The sequence below is a fragment of the Cyprinus carpio genome, chromosome A2 (assembly GCF_018340385.1).
Source record: "Cyprinus carpio isolate SPL01 chromosome A2, ASM1834038v1, whole genome shotgun sequence".
NCBI lineage: Eukaryota > Metazoa > Chordata > Actinopteri > Cypriniformes > Cyprinidae > Cyprinus > Cyprinus carpio.
In genome coordinates this window covers 11,665,833-11,686,066 of record NC_056573.1, presented here as the reverse complement: position 1 = coordinate 11,686,066, position 20,234 = coordinate 11,665,833, and the positions used below count along the sequence as shown (strand labels likewise).

Below are 20,234 nucleotides of genomic sequence, written 5' to 3'. Positions count from 1 at the left end.
TTTGGTTGTTCACTCACAAATCTTACATTCACCATTTATTTTGTACTTCAGGTGTGTGTTGTGTTTAAAACTAAATCAATAATACATAATGGATTGTATTTTCCAGGCCCCCATAGTGTATTATGGCGATTATTAATGGCAACTTTCAATTATACCTTTTGAAGGTATCAGAAACTCTTATTCACTTACGACTTCATACAGAGTAATTACTGCGACAACACACAGCATATACTGCATACATAATAACCCCAGTGGGTGCAGAGGGAGACACTTTGTTTGACTTTCTGCTCCTTATCTCTTCTCTGAGGGAATCATTTAATTGGAACATTGTTTGATGTAAAATCTCTCACCTATAATCAGTTGATGTTGAAGTTAGAAACACAACATGGGTTTTTTTCCAGTCGGGCCAAAAAAACTGCTTGTCAAAGAAGGTGAGATTTCAATTTTGTTGTTTTTTATGAGGTGAAACGGTGCATCCTTGTGAGATTCTTGTACTGGAGACAGACGTCCTACACAAGTAAGGTTGGTAGCCTGTGTTTCTTCTGGGCCTTAGTCACAAAGATCCAGTTACAAAAAGATCATTTTCATTACAAAACTCTAGCATGTTGTTTTTAGAGTCAGGATTGTTGTCAGATAAAAACAACAATAAAAATGACAAACACAACAAATTACTAAACTTTTACTGTCAAATATACATGGAAAATATAAAAACTAATTCAAAATATTTATAAAATATATAGTATGTCAGTGAAAAAATAACACTGATGTGGCCAAATTATTAAAAATTTCTAGAGAATGTTCAGCAACTTGCTGTCAATGCAACTGTTTCTCTGTTTGAATACCAGCATCTTCTCAGAATTTACCCCTGGTTTCACAGACAAGGCCTAAGCCTCGTCCCAAACTAAAATGCCTGTTCTGTTTTAACTGTAAGAAAGTTGCGATAACATATCTTAAAATATGTCAGTACTACTGATTTGTCTCAAGATGCACACCAGTAATGTTTTTTTTTTTTTTTAAGGCACATTTATAAAAGATACTAAATGTGCTAACTGAACTATGGCCTAGTCCTAGCTTAACCTAAGCCCTGTCTGTAAAACGCGGCCTTAGAATTTAAATTTAAAGAATAGTTCACCAAAAAGGAAAATTCTGCCATACTTTACTCACCTTCAAGTCGTTTCAAACTGTTTTTCTGTTGAATACAAAAGGAGATATTATGAAGAATATCCTTGCCACTCTTCCCAATAATAAAAGTCAATGGGGACTGGGGCTGCCAAGCTCCAAAATGAAAAAAAAAAAACTAAAACAAACTTGTGACGAGCTATTTTACAAGTGATCTGAAACCACATGGTAGATGTGTGTGAGGAACAGAAACAGGAAATTTCAGTTGTAGTTAACAGAATATCTTGACATTTACCCTAATGCTTCTTGACATGTTCAGTAGTGATGCTTATTCATGAATGAATCATTCTTTTGAGCCAGACCTTTTCATTGAAACAGTTTATTCAGGTCAAATTTATTCTGAAAGATTTGTTTACAAACCAGACTGATTCTGTTCTTGAATTAATCTTTTTGATTAATGAGGTGGACATTTATGGATCACTTTGAAGAGTGCATGAGTCATACAGTGGTTGATTTTGTCTCCTGTTTTAAGTTTAAAAGCTCAAGTTCTGATTAATTGCAATGCCATGCAAAAGAGAGATCCGCACCTTATCAAGAATTTTACCTTTTGTGTCCCACAGAAGAGAGTTGTTCAGGTTTAAGAGTAAATACTGTGGCAAGTATGTGAACCCATTAGTTGGTTTTCTGCATTAATTGGCCATAAAATGTCATCTTCATAAAGTCCCATAAGTTAATTAACACACAAACAATTATACGCTTCCAGTTATTGAACACATCCCATTAATATTAACAGTGCTGTGAAAAAATCTAGTTGTTCTGTTACCTGGATGATTCACAACTGTTTGTTTTGTGAGGAGTTTCATGAGTTGTTCAGGAGTCCCTTTTTTATTCTGACCAGTTAAACTGCCCACTGTTCTTCAGGAAAATCTTCCAGGTCCTACACATTCTCTCACATTTCTTTTCCAGCATCTTCTGCATATCTGAACCTTTTACAGCAGTGCAAATGATACATTCTGTCATCTGTCGCGAGCGTCTTTCACGTTGAAATATTTGTAGGAATTTCCCGCATTACAAGCACGGAAACTGTGGGAATCAGTAGAATTATGCGCAATCCCTGCAATCCTGCACCGAAATTCAAGCCCTGGTAATATAATGAAATATTACTGCAATTTAAAATGACTGTTTTCTATATGAATTTATTTTAAAATTAGGGGTGAGCGATATGGTAAAAATAGCATAACACAATTTTCTTTGTGTCTATTGACTATTCACGATTTTATCACAATTCTTTGTCATGTTGGTTTTACTATTTTGCAAGTTGTCTGAGCAGTACAGCCAAGCTAATTTCCCTATTTTAAAAACAAAGCCTTACAAGGTAACAAAATATAAAATACAAAACAATGGCAGGTGTTTTTAGCCAAAAGTGGGCGAGATAAAAAAAATCATTTTTTCATTGTTAATAAAAAATATGAACAAAGATACATATTACAAATGCACATAATATACAAATAAAACAAACAGTGATTATTTTACAGGTACAGTAGGAGTATTTAGCAGTAACATTCATGAAACTGAAAGAACAAACATAAAAATAAAACACTATATACACTTCACCTTATAAATTATATATTGATTCTTATTAAAGCAACTGAATAAAAACTGTATTATAAAACTGTATTGTACTGAGAGCAGTGAGTGATATTTTCTTTTGTCTTTTGTCTTTTGTTCTTTATCAACATTAAAGGGATGGTTCACCCAAAAATGAAAATTCTGTCATCATTTACTCACTCTCAAGTTAAACCTGAATGAGTTTCTTTCTTCAGTTGAACATAAAGGTACATTTGAAGAATTTGGGTAACCAAACAGTTGCTGGTCCCCAATGACTTTAATAGTATTTATATACGTATTATTATTATTATTATTTTTTTGTACTATCAAAGTCAGGGGGGACCAGCAACTGTTTAATTACCCACTTCTTTTGAAAATGAATACAGGTTTGGGACAACAGGAGAGTGACTAAATAATGACAGAATTTTCATTTTTGGGTGAACTATCCATTTTATGACAAGCAGCAGCATGATTAGTACTGTTACTTTAAGAGCTGCACGCATCTAAGGCCCCGTTTACACTAGTGCGTTTTTGTTTTAAAACGCATAACTTTTGCTACGGTTACGCCTTTCGTTTTCGACCCTCGAAAATGGAGACTTTTGAAAATGCTGCAGACCCCGTTTTAGTTTGAAAACTCCGGGGTTGCATTTCAGTGTAAACGGGCCAAAACGGAGACTTTTGAAAACGATGACATGGTTGCCCACATTCGCTCTGCGTATCCTTGAAGACTGTGTAAACAATAAAATCATGCGCATTGTTGTACCCATAGATGTATAGATAGATTCCCCATTCGATCGCTCCAAGCACGTAGACGCGTCCGCAGTCTAAATAATAAGGAATCTACCTATTAATATCTGTGGCTGTACCTGCATGAATGGTCACGTGACATGCGTTTTAGGTTGTGTAGTGTAAACGGAGATTGTTTCTGAAACAAAGCGGAAACATAGACGAGGATCGTTTTCATTCTAAAACGCTGTTTTAAAACGAAAACGCACCAGTGTAAACGGGGCCTAATATACAGGCACACATCCTTTTTCTCTAAACTGTTTACTTTCACTTTAGACTCAACCAACTGTGTTTATGTAAATCGTGTGTGTTTTTAACAGTATTAGCGCAGTCAGACGCTAAAGATAACTTTGTCCAGTAATCAGGCACTGTTTGATAGGAAACTGGAATTTTTGTAATTTCTTTCTGGAAAGAACAGCATTTATTTGAAATAGAAAGGTTTAATTTGTTGGAATACTGTATTCTCCATGAAATAATGTGAGTTGTTTTCCCCTATAAGGAAAACAGGTTTACTGCATCTCTCAGCTTATTTCAGTTCCAAGTTGTAGGCGTCTGAATTCTCTGGTTTAATTGAGGCCTGTGGCTGCTTGAGGTTTGGGCACTGCTGTCTCTGCAGGTTTGTTTCCTTGCATCTCCGCAGCACTAGACTTCAGACAGCGTCTGGGTTGACTAAGCCCATCCAGGAGCTGCGTTGACTGTCTCCTCTTCCTGTGTAACCAGGTTAACAAGATATACTTAATCAAGATATACTTAATTTGAACTGGTGTTGTTGAGTTTTGGTCTTTTTAACAGTTTGACAACATTGTGTAGCCAACAGAATAGAACATAGGTCTTCAACTCTTCTCCTAGGGACCCACTATCCTGCAAAGTTTATTTCCAACCTGCTTCAGTGTACCTGGGGCCTGTACCATGAAGCCGGATTAGCTGGCTAGCCAGGTAAGTTTTTGTTTAGTTTGCACCAGTCCTGGGTTTTAGGTTCCATGAAAGTGACTTGGCTTTTAGCGGCATTCATTGCCATAGTAACTTACACTCCACAGCTAACCTGCTGCATGGCAGGTTATGTTCTGGGTAAGACATCTTGGTTACACTTTATTTTGAGGTGTCCTTGTTACAGTGTAATTGTACATTTAAGTACTGAGTAATATTAATTAACTACATGTACTTACTATATGGTTAGGGTTAGAATTAGGGTTTGGCTTAGGGTTACTTACATGTAATTATACATAATTCATTGTTATTATAATAGTAAGTACATGTAACGTGTAACAAGGACACCTTAAAATAAAGTGTTACCGACATCTCAAATGGAAATCAGATGTGAGCAAATTGACACATGTCTGACACAGAAAAGACACTCCCCAAGTTTCTAATATCAACTATATAAACTAACTTTACAAGTTTCATTTGTGACTGCACTGATAGAGCAAGATCATTTCTTTTATTTGTCCTCTTTAATGGACAAGTACTTTCTTCAGTGTAAATGTGTTTAAATTCCTCATATTCTGAGTTTTGAATCTCGCTGGGTCTCTCGCAAGAATTGAGTGCAAGGCATGTGATTGGCTGTTCACCACTGATGTCACACATTAATGTGCATGCGCTCCACAAACTCAGGATCAAAGGCTGAGTTCCAGTGTTGGGCAAGCTACTTGGAAAATGTAATAAGCTAAGCTAACAGTTACTCTTCATTAAATGAAGCTTCACTACACTAAAGCTACAGCCCTGTGAAATGTAGCAAGCTAAGCTACAGCAACATGGCAAAAGTAGTTTACTACATCTAAGCTATTAAAAAATTATATTGAACCAACAACATCATTAGTCAATGCTCTCTCAATAAAACTGTCAGTCAAGCAGATAGACGGGCATAATATTTCAGTTTAGTTGTTTATTCAACAACTGTTCCAAACCAATTTGGCAACAAAAATCAGTCTTAACCATCTTCAAGAATCAAGAAATAAAAGGCTTGCACTCTAAAAACTATATATTTACTAACTGCTTGTTTTCTTTAAAAAAAGAAAACTAACACTTGCTTCTCTAATCTTTGTGTATTCTATCTTTGTTTTCTTTTTATTTATTATACAATTAACAAAAGCAAAAAAGGCCTCAAAATAAAAATTAAAAAAACCTTGCTACGTGTACTGCGTTAAGCTAACTGAGACTTTTTATGGCACTTGTATTTCATTGCTCTTTTGTTGATTTTGATTTCTTCTTGTGCATTGTAAGTTGCTTTGGACCCTGCTAAATCACTAAATGTAAATGGTAACCCTTCACAATGGTTCATTAGCTAACATTAGGTGTAGGTAGCACGAACTAAGAATGAACAATACTTTCAACATTTACTAATGCATTATTAAAATCAAGCTGTGTTTGTTGTCATTAATTAAGTGCACTGTGAACTAACATGAACTACAAATGAACGACTGTATTTTCATTAACAAATATGAATAAATACTGTAATAAATGTATTGTTCATTGTACGTTCATGTTAGTTACATTAGCTAACATTAATGAAATCTTACTGTACAGATGTATAGGCCTACAAATAACTAAGGCTACATTTATTTGCATTGTTGCATGTGTCATTCATTATATTATTAACGTTTCACCAAAATCAAGTTCAAATACTAAGTTTTTGAATGTTTCGAATGTTTTCCCCCGTCATTAACGCCACATTCGAAGGCAGTACGGACATCTACGGGCATCATGAAACTTGCAGGTTGTACAGTTTTCTGTCACTATGTGGGCGCTCAGTTTTTTTTTTCTGTTATTTGGCCAAAGTATCATATTATAAAAGATTCAGCGCTTCTCACAAGCTATCTGACTGTGACTTCACAACAAATGCTAAGACACTCTTCTCCGCTCCTCAAATACAAAAAAACAAAAAAACAATAGCCTTTATAAATATAGTGTTTCTTGAGTAAAGAGAACGCTGTACTTATTGAACGCTGTATTTATTCAATCAACAGTTATTTTATTTACCTTCATACTGCAAACAAACTAATATCCTCCAAACTGCGCGCCGCACTTCATTCACGAGAGAGGCGGGAAGAATAATGAGGTTTGACTGACAGTTTGAGGAGCTAATGACGTTACGAGGTTTAGTGGTGGTGGCGTCACTTTTACTGGTCCAGGATCAGTGATCCTTAGCAGTTATATTTCCGATCTGAGCTTGAGTTTCAGAAATGCTTTGGATAATGTAACGTCAGCTTTTGTTGACGCTACCACGCTACTTGATCAGAAAAAGAGCTTAGCTACTGAAAATCTATTTGATTAAGAAAGCAGCGACGCTACCACCACGCTACTAAGAAATGTAGTTAAACTACTAGCGTCACTACTTGTAGCGACGCTACTGCCCATCACTGCTGAGTTCACAAAGAAAGTTGATGATCAACATCATGGTACCAAACCAAGCTGGATTGGAGTGGTTTGGTTTGGTTTTGTCAACTAACTAATCCTGTAACTCTGAATTTGTTCAACTATCATCATGGTACAGGACCATGGCCTGTGACTTTACAAGTGATTTTGAAGACCTGGATTAGCTGGTTCAGGTGTGTTTGATTAGGATTGGAGCTAAACCCTGCAGGACAGTGGGTCCCCAGGAGCAGGGTTGAAGACCTATGGAGTAGAACAAGTATCTTCATTTAATACACTGTTAAATGTGCTTTCAGACCATTAATTCTGGATAACTGTTTTGTCTGTACTGATTTAGGTTTTTGTGTTCTAAGACGATAATGGTAAAAACATAATTTGTTGACAATGGCATAGCAGACTTTATGAAAAACTGCAGCTTGCATGGTGTACTCGATCGAAAATTATTTAGAACCACATTTTTCTATTTTCTGTGTTTATTATGCACACTGTTTTTTATGACCTTGTATTCAGATTGAAATGTAATGTTTTATTGGCATGACAAACAGTGTACAGTGTTATTGAAATATTAATTAAAAGACTACAGGAAATATCTGTACTTCAAAAGATTAATTTATCACAGTGTAACTGTTTGAGTGAATGAGGTGACCAAAGATGCTTAAAAATTTGGTGACCAGTCCCAGTGTCCCCTTATACATTCAACTTCACTACCATTCAAATGTTTGGGGTTGATAAGGTTTTTTCTCTGTGGTTTTAAAATAAATCTCTTATGCTCTCATGCTTAAGAACAGCATTTATTTGAAAGAAAAAAACTTTTGCAACATTATAAATGATTCATTTAATGTGTCCTTGCTGAATAAAAGTATGTTTTTCTTTCAAAAATCATTTTAATGGCAGTGTACATTTTAATCCTAAATTCTTTATGATGAAAATAAAAAGCTCATGTCGTCTGTGTTTTTAACATGTTATTGAATGGGAGAATCGGCTTAGGACACTTCCTATGCAATTTAACAAGCTGAATATCTAAATGTGTCCTAACCTAGAGTCTCTTTCTCTCTCTTTTCTGAATCAGGATTCCTGTGTTATTGTGAGCGATGTGTAAATCGGACTTGCAGCACAACTGGCCTGTGTTTTGCTTTCATTACAAAGTCTGCCGGACTGATCGTGACACAGGAGGGTCAGTGCATTCACCAGGATGAACTTTACCCACCGGACAGGCCTTTCCAGTGCGCCCCCTCCAACAACGGAAAGCATCCGTACTGCTGCAACACACACATGTGCAACAGGAACCCAAAAGTCATCCCAGGTGAGAGAACAATATGATAATGATGACCATTGAGCGGGTTTGTTTTGTCAAGAGATTTTGTCTCTATAACTTCATAAAAGTTTGTCACAATACCTGAGTTCATATTTAGATTTCATTGTGTGGTGCAATAGTAGTAGTGCTTTTATAGTGCATCCAAATCCTGTGATTCTTTGACTGTGTATCACTTGATAGAGTCATTTTTTGTGGTGTCCTTGAGCTCACAGATGCAAGACCCATTGTGTCAATACATTTCCATGTGGCTTTTGTATATGAAGGGAGCGTTGCATCCTGCAGTAATCTGAAAACCTTGGAGTGCACACTGGCTCTTGCATCACAGATAGGGACGTTTAGTAATGAGTATATAGCTTTCATGCTCTCCTCTTCACAATGATGCTAGAGACACAAGTGCTTGGCTCTTTTAAGCCAGCTTTGTTGCTGAATTTTTTCATCAGTCTGAAAAGTATGTTTTGATTTAAAAAAAAAATGTGATTTGAAACTTTGCCCGAATATGAATCCTTATAAGGGAAAACAACTCAACAAAATACTATAGAACCACTGATATATAATAGACATTCATTATATATAGATCAGTCAATAGAACTCAGTATAATCAGTGATGCTGTCTACACTGGATGCGGTGCGGCATGGCGTGACACCACAAATCCCTGACAGTAAACTGTGTTTGTGTCACAGATCAAAACAATTAGTCAGTACAAATTGATTCAGCCACTTTTCACCACGGGAGCTCAAAAATACTCACAAAAGAACTAACAAAGGGCAAATAACAAACATGAAATACATACCAATAGGAATAGCCTTCAATGCAGTTTCACTCACTCTGACCTTTTTAATATTAATAATAGATCATTTCAGTAGTTTAACTAAAATGTCTTTGCATTGGTTCAAATTGAAATGCAGAGGAACAGTGACTAGCATTAGCATGAGTGGATGAACAAAACAGATGCTTAAAATTTATGCTTGGATAACTGCACTCTTGCTACTCCACTAAAGTTTTTGAAGTGAAAAGAATGACTTTCAGAGTTTTAATATCCCGTGGCGCTTATTTGAAAATTTACCAAGTTTGTTTGTGTATTCATTTATTTTATTTTTTCAGTGTGACCAAGTCTCTAGTGTGAGTACTACCTTTTATTACAAGTTAGTTATTTTGTAGTATGAGTGTGTTTACAGCAGTGGATCTCTACATTGTTGACTCTAAAGCCCCCCTTTCTCTATTACAATATTTGAAGGTCCTCCTATCTAAGTTGATGTACGTCTGATACTTCTGTTTTCTTAAAAACTAAAATATAATCTCAGTTTAATGTTGCACGTCTTAATTTTTAGTTGTTGTTTTTTTTTCTGAATTTTAATTAACATAACTAAATTTGAACAATTTTAACATTAAACCTAAGTTTTCTGAAGCCCCCTAGTGGGCCCCAACACCCTGATTGGGAACCACTGGTTAACAGCCTAAAGCATGTGCTTTGCTTTTTCCTGTTTCAGAGTTGCCTGACACTGAGCCCCAGTCTCTGAGTCCCGTAGCTTTGGCCGCAGTGATTGCTTCCCCGATCTGCATATTGAGCTTTGTGCTGGTGCTGATCTTCTACATGTGCCATAATCGCTCCATCATCCACCATCGTGTGCCAAATGAGGAAGACCCCACTATGGACCACCCATTCCTCGCTGACGGCACCACGCTGAAAGACCTTATCTATGACATGACCACTTCTGGATCCGGCTCAGGTATTTAACAGAATCAGATCATACTATTAGCTTATTTTTTTCCCTTTTCTGCTTTATAAGAATCAGGTTGAACCATTTTTTATGTGTCTTATTATGCAAAGATTCTCATCAAATTGTCGAATTCCCTTTCATTTTTATGTATTTGCTGGTTGTTTTTCTTGTATTACCCATCATAAACTCCAAAGTACAGCCAATTTCATTTCCAGAACTTTGTTTTCAGAGCCCCTTGGGAGCAATTGAGGATGTGTAAACTGACAGTTTAATGCTTTCCTTGTGTTATGAGCCTCAAGCCAAGCTGGAATCACTGCAGGCTTTATCTTTAGTCCAGGATTTTAGTCCAGAAGCTGTCATGATTGCATTTCGTCCAAGCCAAGAAACACTGTATATTTGGCAGTGCTTCAGATGGAATATTTGTTTTTTAGCTCCTGGATGACTGTCATGATCTCATATCAAACATTGTGCATAGTATACATATGTCAAGGGTTTAATGTTTGGCTGGTTTGTATGGCTGTGTTATCCCCTGCTGGCAGATGCCGTAATTACATCGTTATGAGGGCAAAGAGCGAGAGAGATCTTTCTCCATAGAAAGTAGACATTGCTGTGTATTGTGACAAAACTCAATTTCCAAGCCACATGAGCTATGATTTATAAGCTTGAAATGGACTTTCCCTGAATGCTTTTTCTTGTCTTCTATAGGCTTGCCACTGCTAGTGCAGAGGACTATTGCCAGGACCATCATCCTCCAGGAGAGCATAGGGAAGGGTCGTTTTGGAGAGGTGTGGAGGGGCCGCTGGAGTGGAGAGGAGGTGGCAGTAAAGATCTTCTCCTCCAGAGAGGAGCGTTCTTGGTTCCGTGAGGCCGAGATCTACCAGACTGTCATGCTTCGTCATGAGAACATCCTGGGCTTTATTGCTGCGGACAACAAAGGTCAGACAACAATGAAAGCAGTTCAAGTGCCATTAAGTTTGATCATACTTCATTTGCTTTCCAGTGTATGTGTGCTTATGTGGGTAGTGTTTTAAGTTTCTGTTTGTGAAGTCATCAGTCAATTCTACTGTATAAACAGTGTTATACAGTCAGGTTTCTAAAGGGATATCAATGAATATATATTTTTTTTTTTTAAAGTTGTGATTTTCAGGCATGGAAAAATTGTGGAAATAATTATTATAAAACTCATGGAAAATTTTCCGTACTATTATCTGTAAAAAAATAAATAAATAAATAAATTGTAAGCAAAGTTTTAAATTATTATCATCTTTATTTTTGTTTTCTAGGTAATTTTTAAGAAATGTCTGATTTCTGCACTGCTCTAAAATATTAATTTGATTAGATTTTATTTTTTGTGAGTTTTTGTGTAGAGCAGACCTTCACAAGCCAGCGCAGTTACATCAGTCTTTCAGCTGAAGGCAACCTGTATTATTCATTGTGTGATAATTGAAAGCAAAAATCATCTATTAAGCCGCATTCAATTTTATTTTTCTTCTTTTTGAAAACTTTTGCACACTGTTTAAAAATATGAACTACAAGGATTTGATATGTGAGAATTCACCCCAGTGATCTTAATAAAAGTATTTGTTAAAATCCCTTACCAGTAATTAGAAAAAATCACTCAAATGTATTGGTCAAATGGACAAGAAACCCTGTACATTAGTGATAGACTACCTGCTTAACTAATTAAAGGGATAGTTCACCCAAAAGGAAAATTCTGTCAACATTTACACACCCTCAAGTTGTTCTTTAGAACAAACAGTTTTTCTTTAGAACAAAAGAAAAAACAGTTTGGGGACCAAACGGTTGATGGTACCCATTGACTTGCATAATATGGAAAAGAAATACAATGGTAGTCAGTGGCTACCGTCAGATGTTTGGTTCCCAACATTCTTTAAAATAACTTCTTTTTTGTTCAAAAGAAGAAATAAATTCATACAGGATTGGAAGGACATGAGAGTGAGCAAATGACGAAAGGCATTTCATTTTTGGGTGAACTGTCTTTTCATCAGTGGGAGTCGTGTCAATTCACAAACCTTCTGATAGTTTTGTCAATAGATAATAAGCACTGTTTTCAATTGCTTTTGGCTGTTTTTTTTAGTAAAAAAGGTTTAATTATTTTTAACAGTTTTAGTTGTGTTATTCACTTTAATTAAATTATATCATAAACACGTAAGATACATCATCCGTCCTGCTTGGCATATTTTGTCATTGGCATCATTTATTAAAAACAATATCACCATTTCCAGTTACACTATTAATGTGTCTTAGATTATAAACATACAGTATTGAGCTTAATAGAGTCACTCGAAAAATATTCAGCAAATTTCTTGAAAATATCTTCGCTAGAAATGAAGCTTTAAAGTTGCTTGACATTGATATATTCAGAAGTTTAAAGCACAGCCATGGTTCAGAATATGTTTACACTCTTATTATCCCTCGAAGCACAGAGCATTCAGTGGCTTCTCTCTCTGTGCATCTCAGATAACGGCACATGGACTCAGCTGTGGTTGGTTTCTGATTACCATGAGCACGGCTCGCTCTTTGACTACCTGAACAGGTACACGGTCACAGTGGAGGGCATGATCAAGCTGTCTCTCTCCACCGCCAGTGGTCTGGCTCATCTGCATATGGAGATTGTGGGCACTCGAGGTGAGTCACAATACACAAATCACTTTTCTTTTATTCATCCTGAAACATAGCCACATTTACATGAAAATGCCCACATTTTCATAGAAATATGCTGCTTTAAGCAGTGCAATACAAGTTTCCACAAAACATATTTGTGATGTCTTTATATACAGTTATGTAAATTATTTTGTATTTAATATAACATGACAGGAACAGAAACCAAGCAACCAAATAAATGTCTTGCTGTTGAAAAAAAAAAAAACAATTAAAAAGAGAAGATAGGATTTATTGATTGCTCCTGTTTCTGGTTTGGACAAGGTGTTAGATATTTTCCATCATTAATCAGAGGAGTAAGCTTTTAACAATTGATTTGAAGTCGTGTTTCATGCTGTACTGTGTCATGTCCAATCCTCAGGTAAGCCTGCAATTGCCCATCGTGATGTGAAATCCAAAAACATCTTAGTGAAGAGGAATGGTACCTGCTGCATCGCTGACCTTGGATTGGCCGTGCGGCACGACTCAGCCACAGACACCATTGATATTGCACCCAACCACAGAGTGGGCACTAAAAGGTCAGTAATTCATCACTCGGCCACATTCACAGTGACGTATGTCTAGTTCCAGTCGGCAGACACACACTCTCCTACATTTGTATTCCAATGCACAGCGATACGGCTCATAACTGGAGTGTTTTCTTGAGCTGAGGGCTTTGTGTGCCCATAAATATTAGTGTTGTGAAACACCCAACAATTCAAGCTTGTGTGAGTCATGAAAAAGGCTATGGGGGTCAGACGCGAATGTGAGCAGTTTCGTAAGATAGCACTTAGCAACTGTTTGTTGTAATTTAGTGACGTACCGTCACTCTCACACCTGTTTTCCTCTCTACTTTGTATTGTTCTGTGAAATGACATACAAAAAAAAAGAGGAAGTGACAAGAGCTCTTTTTGACCCTTTGACCCTTTTTTTTTGGCCTATTTAGAAATAAACTACAGGAAATAGATAAAATACGAAAATATATCATAGACATCCTGCCCAGGAATGTTTGTCAAGGTCAATAAGTCTCTTAAAGCAATGATCTGCAATTATATTTATGTATTAGCTATTTGTGACATTTGTTAAACAATGTAAAAACATCTTTAAATGTATTTAAAGCGTACCAAAAAATTATTTCTAGAGTCTTTAAATTTAAAAAATTCTTGAAAATAATGTAAAAGTTTGAAACCAACATGAATACAAAGAGTATAACATTTTGGTAACTACATTTTTTAAATATATGTTTTATTTTCTAAAATGCTTATTTGTCATTGCCCCATGATTGGTTGAGGATTTTTTTTTTTTTTTTTTTTAAGACAAATTCTGTTGGGAGTGGAACCTCCCACAACAGGTTGACTCAGAGGACACTCAGAGGGTGAGAAGTGTGCTGTGAAGGACAGTGCTAGGGATGCCAGATCCCCTGTTGTCACCACAGGAATGTGTCACATCGAATCTAGTGCAAGAGGCTCTCAGCGGTGCGCCCGTTCTCTTCTGTGCCCCCTGGACACTATGTGCACACGCACACTTCCCCAGACTACTGCTAGGTGTGACAGGCTGTTACACACCGACACTCATCTATTGCAGTATACAACACCCATTACCATCTCCTGCTGTGATGGTTACTGTATGTGACTTTTGAATGTCAAAGTTTTCCCTCACAGCCTTTTGTTCCCCTAGGGCACACTTGAGTGATGATGTCTCACTCCGTCTTTTTGGTTTTCAAGGGAAACCATGTTCTAGGCTGCTATGCAACCCACAAGACACCCTCATCAGCTGAACCTTTAAAGCTCCGCCTTAAACACATGACAGTGCAATCCTACCTAAGCAACTGTTGCTATCTGCCATGTTCCTAAATGAACATATATCAGTCCCACAAGGATTTTGTGTGACTTTTTAGCAGAAATTTTGTAGCCCAAACTTACTGAATTTGCTTCATTTTTTCTCAGATATTTTGTTGAAATTTGCAGCATTTTTTGTGTGTGTTTGTGCTGATTTGCAGTGAAAACCCACCAAAAAATCATTATGTATTTTTATAATTAGTATTAGTAACATTAGGCATAATTGCCTGTGATTTTATTTCATTATTATTATTATTTTTTTAATCAGTTTTTGTCCTATCAAATACAAAGCCCAGTATGCACTGTATACATTGTTCATTTTGTCTTGTTCATCACATTTATTTGTTTGCAAAGATGAAAATCAAGTGCAGGTCGCAAATTAATATTAGAGATCATTTAAAAATGTACATATTATAAATGGCACTGCCACAAATCTGAACTTTTGATTTCCTTTTGAAACACTTTTTCTTATATAACCTGATAGATGCTGAAGTCCGGTGCTCCGTACAGCCGGTTCATCTCATTTTGTGATGAGATTTATTGCATTACAATGGCAGGACGGTTGAATATGGATTTGATCTGTCTATTTTCTCTCAGAATTATGGATTTTGATTAGCTGAAATTGCTTTTCCTCATCAGGTTTATATATTTTTTATTTAATTAATTTTTTGCAGAAAAATTACACGTAAGAAAGTAGTAATGCAATAAATGACATTTATTTATATTATTTAAATTTACATTTGCTCAGAGGTAAATTACTGTTAATAACATTAATTCATTAACATATTAGGGTCAATTAGGAACATTTCTGCACTTTGTAATGAGATGTGTCTCATTTGACTAATACCTGATTTCCTTGATTAGGTTTCCCTGATTCCACAATTTTTAATCCTGTTTAATCACATAATGTTTAATCAAATGCTTTGATGTGTAAGTGGTATAAATAAGGGATTTCTAATGTCATCTGTCATGTTCACAGGTATATGGCCCCTGAAGTGCTGGATGACTCTATTAACATGAAGCACTTTGAGTCTTTTAAAAGGGCAGACATCTATGCCTTGGGTCTGGTGTTTTGGGAAATTGCTCGCAGGTGTTCTATTGGAGGTACTGTGATAAAAAAGATGATGACAATGACTGATTTATGTCCTTATTTGTATTCCTGTTTGTCGAGTATAATGATGCCATTAATATGAGTGCATTGTTATCTCTATGTATATTGCAACAGTGCAACTTAGGGATGCATGATATATCGGCCACCATATCAGTATTGTCTGATAAATGTTCATTTTTACTGTTATTGTTATCAACCCGATAAGAAAATTTGGCCAATATATTAAAGCTGATAAATAATGCATGATTTCCTTCAGAGACACTACAGATGTGCACTGTTCACCATGATGGTTTTGAAATGCTTGAAATATGATTGGAATCACTTTGAAAAGGAAATTACAGTTAAGTGCAACGTGTGCAGGGCAAGTCAGTCATATAGGCTACATAAAATAATAATGAGAACATGCACTGTAAAATAATCTTGTTTAAGTGCGTTGTTACGGGAAGAGCGCATTCACAACCGAGCTACACCTTCATGGCTACCACAGTTAAGTTTGCTTGTGCACTTGCAGTCTGTTGTGCAATCGTATGTTGTAATATTGTATGTATTTTATGTATTTATATCTGATTAATCTCATGTAGAATGCGTTTAAGTCAGTAGAGCATAAATAGAGCACTTCAGTTTGCCAGTGATCATCTTTAGCTCAGAGCATGCAGCTCAAACAGCAGTGCACAACATTTAATAACTATAATTGGGAATGTTGTATGCATAACATTATAAAGAGAACATTACCATAATAAAAAGATTGGACTTATTTGGCATATTTTAGCACGTTGTTACAGGAAGAGCCAAGAGCACGTCACACAGTTACACACTCTGACTAGCACATAACCTAGTTCAAGATCACCTTTGCATTTGAGTATTTTTGTACATATATAAGTCTTAATGTTATGTTTAAGTTGTATAAATATGTGATCCTCAAATAGTGCAATTAACCTGCTAACAAAGCGCTTCAGTTTACTGGTGTTCATTCAAGCTCTTCAGCTACAGCGCATGCAGCTCAAACAGCATTTATTAATAGTTATTTATTAATGGCACAGGCATTTTGATTGTTTACATGTTAGTAACTTTGTCCAGAGACATGTTTGCATTAAGCATTGTTTTATTTATATATTTATTTAAGGCATTTTTTATTTTTATTTTTATTTTATTTTTTATAAAGAAAGTTGGTGATAGGAGTGTAAAATTAATTTTAAAACTTACACTGCAGTTCAAACTAAGCTGCTGTACTGTTTATGTCTGATTTATGTCAGAGTGTTTGGGACATGGCTTTTAATGGTGGGACTTTTTTGTAATCTCAAAATTTATTTAAAAAATTGGATTTGGATTTAACATATTGTTTATCGGCTTTCACATATAAAGAATTATTTGTTATCGGTATCGGCAAAATGTTAATATAAATGTTAATAATACTATTGAAAAATCTTTTTTTATTGTAGTTTAATTTTGAAACAATTGCATTAAAACATTGCAATTTATATTATCTGATAATTATAAAATTAATATAATTAATTTATTATAACTAATGCCACATTTTAGGCTTTTGGAGCTCAATTTGTGTTATTCAATGTGTACAATATTCTTAGAAATTCTAATCTTTTTTTGTAACAGCATAGATTAATATGTTCTTGTGGGCTAAATTTTCCATTCAGGCATCCATGAGGACTACCAGCTCCCCTACTATGACCTTGTACCATCTGATCCGTCAATAGAGGACATGAAGCGGGTAGTGTGTGACCAAAAGCTCCGTGCCAACATCCCTAACAGGTGGCAGAGCTGCGAAGTGAGTGCTCTTTCAGGTTTATTCCTTTTTTTTTTTTTTTTTTTTTTTTGTCAATGATTTTGTTTTTAGATGAACCATTCACCCAAAACTGTCCATTTTCATCTTTTTGATCTATGTTAAACCGCTTTTCCTCTAATTTCTTCAATCATTTATTCTACACTATCAGCGTAAGTGGAGGCACCACTCTTTTTTCACTTTATCTTGAAGTGCTTTTCACTGCTGTGAAAGGGAAGATTTGATTACATCCGATTTGCAGTCATAAAAGCCTCTAATCTAACTATGTGTCTGCAGAGCTATCACAGCTTGCCGATGTAAAAGACACATTTGATGATAGTGCTGCCCAATATTAAATAGCTGTTCTCTGATTTTCACATTTTGTAAGTGGTTTATGGAGAGAAAGCAGACTTATTAGATTAGACCTCAGCTGACGTGCTGGATTAAATTCTGGGGCCCATGCTGTGAAAAAGTGTTTGGCCCCCGTCTGAGTTTCTGAATTTTTTCAAATCTTCACACTGAATGCTATCAGATCTCGAACCAAAACCCCTCAGTGTTATTTTATTATTTTTGTATACTTTTATTGTTTTATTTTTAATTAACATTTATTTTTATATTTTCAGGTTTCATTTTAATTTGTTTTTAGCTTTAATTTGTTTTTATTTCAGATTTGTTTTAGTCATTTTAGTACTTCAGCTTAAATTAATTCATTTCAATTGGTTGCCAAGGCTACATTTCTCATTTTCATTAAATTTTTCATCTAATACTTTTGTTTCAGTTTCTATTCAATTTAATTATATATTCTGTTCAATTATATATAATTTAAATATTCTATTTAGTATAATTAAATTCAGTGAAACACTTCCTGTTAGTGCTTCACACATATATTGTTGTGTACTTTTGACCATTAAGGTGCACGCCTGAAATTCCAAGTATACTTTGCTAGTCCTTGTTCTGTTCTGTCTTTAAGCTTCTGCACAGGAAGCTCTTGGGGAACAGTCATAACCCACATGTAGTAGACTACATTTTACAACAGTCACTTTACATGGTTTGACTGATTCTGACATTAAGTTTAGGATTTTAAGGAGTGGTGAAAGCGCACCGCTATAAAGTAAGGAACTTCAGGCTGCACAATGATCGTTTTAGCTTGATTAGCAAATTTTCATACTTGTTGGAAGTAAAAATCTAAACTGAAACTAAAATTTGATTCATTGCACAGCCCTAATATGTATACCTCATTCACTGCTTCTAGTATTTATATTTTATTTTAGCTTTATTTCAATTTAAAAAAAAAATCATTGTTAGTGTCAGTTTTAGTTAACAATAACAACACGTGTGAATATGTTTCTTTAATTAGATTAGAACTATATAAACTGATGTAAATCTCAAAATTTTCATCATAGTAATGATTCCAAGTATGTAAATGTAAAATGACTCTCAGTTCAGTGAGGGAGTCAGCTGTAAACTCAGTAAGGACTTTGAATGATTCACAGTGAGTCTGATTCAAACCACTAACTAATAAGCGAATTCAAGGACTGTTTTGTGAATCTTTTTGTTTGATTCATTGCACAGCCCTGCTGTAAGCTCACATTAAATTGTTTTTCAAATACTTCACCACACATGAAAGACACATGATATAATCTTGCCAGTCAGCGCAGCCATCCAGTTGGCAGTTATTGCTGTAGTTTTAACATTATTACAAGGGTATAAAGCAGGGCTATTCAATTGGTGGCCCCTGGGCCGAGGGAAGAGTTCACACAGGTAGCACATATGCCTTGAATTGTTTTTGCAGTAATTAGTTTGTCAACAAGGTGGCACCACTGGCCCAGGCCGTTATTTCACGGCCAAAAAAAAGAAGATTAGATTAGATTCTTTATTTGTCATTGCACATGTAAGGTACAAGGCAACGAAATGCAGTTAGCATCTAACCAAAAGTGCAGTAAGTACTGGATATACAGTGTCTACAATATGTTACAAATGAAGTGAAGTGAAGTGAAGTGACATACAGCCAAGTATGGTGACCCATACTCTGAATTCATGCTCTGCATTTAATATACAATAAATATACAGATAAGGCAGTTCTATGGACATAATTTACAGTTTTTTAAATACTATCAGCATGATATACAGATTGGTGTACAATGAACATACGATACAGATGGATTATGTTATAAGTGTATGTACACTATAATAAGCAGAAACTATGAGCATATGAACATTATTTACATTAGTGCAATGGACAGTAAAAAGTGCTTAGAAAAATATTCCAGTGTGCAAATGGATCATTCATTATTCTGGATGAACAGACAGTAGTGCAAGTAATTGTCACACACAGAAGACAACGAAGACATATGTTAACTCAAAACTTTGACAGTTTATTGAAAGTATGGTAATATAAGTCAAATGAGAGATGAATGGCAGTCCAGGGAAAAGCCACAGGCACACAGACACACTCCAGAGCCACCAGATGTAGAAAGGGAGTTGGTATTCCAAAGTATCCACTTGACGATGACGAGAGAATCCTCTAAGAGGCAAGAGAGAGTCAGGTGTAGTCCAAACGTATACACAAGGTAACATAGACGAGACCGGACAGTGTCTGTGTGTTTGTGGCTGGCTTTTATAGTGAGTGCGTGATGAAGAGTGGCAGGTGCTGCAAATTAGAAGTCAGGTTATTGTGATCTGGGATAATTGGTTGTGAGTGCAGGAGGACCTGGCAAATCCGTGACAGTAATTATAAGTGAACTGTTTTTTGTTTGTTTGTAAGCCAGATGTAGTGTTGAGGAGGAGTGAGGAGTGTGTGTGTTTGGTGTGTGGGGGTGGTGTTGGTGGTGGTGGTGGTGGGGTTGTCAGAGGGCAGAATTCAGTAAGGAGACACCTGTAGGGAAAAAGCTGTTCCTGAGTCTACTGTTCCTTGTCCGGAGGCTCCTGCAC

The 20,234-nt window shown here is 35.8% G+C and overlaps 1 protein-coding gene across 2 annotated transcripts in view; it reads left to right on the top strand.

Annotated features, from left to right (window-relative positions):
* LOC109098212 (TGF-beta receptor type-1-like) overlaps positions 1-20,234 on the top strand; it is a 56,425-nt gene that overhangs the window by 22,985 nt on the left and 13,206 nt on the right. For both annotated transcript variants that reach the window (XR_006162020.1, XM_042773037.1), the window contains exons 2-8: positions 7,952-8,185; positions 9,686-9,925; positions 10,622-10,852; positions 12,398-12,565; positions 12,960-13,116; positions 15,395-15,519; positions 17,179-17,309. Coding sequence is in view for 1 of the 2 variants with exons in the window: in XM_042773037.1 (XP_042628971.1) it covers positions 7,952-8,185; positions 9,686-9,925; positions 10,622-10,852; positions 12,398-12,565; positions 12,960-13,116; positions 15,395-15,519; positions 17,179-17,309 (1,286 nt within the window). In the remaining variant the exon portion in view is untranslated. The remainder of the gene's footprint in view (positions 1-7,951; positions 8,186-9,685; positions 9,926-10,621; positions 10,853-12,397; positions 12,566-12,959; positions 13,117-15,394; positions 15,520-17,178; positions 17,310-20,234) is intronic.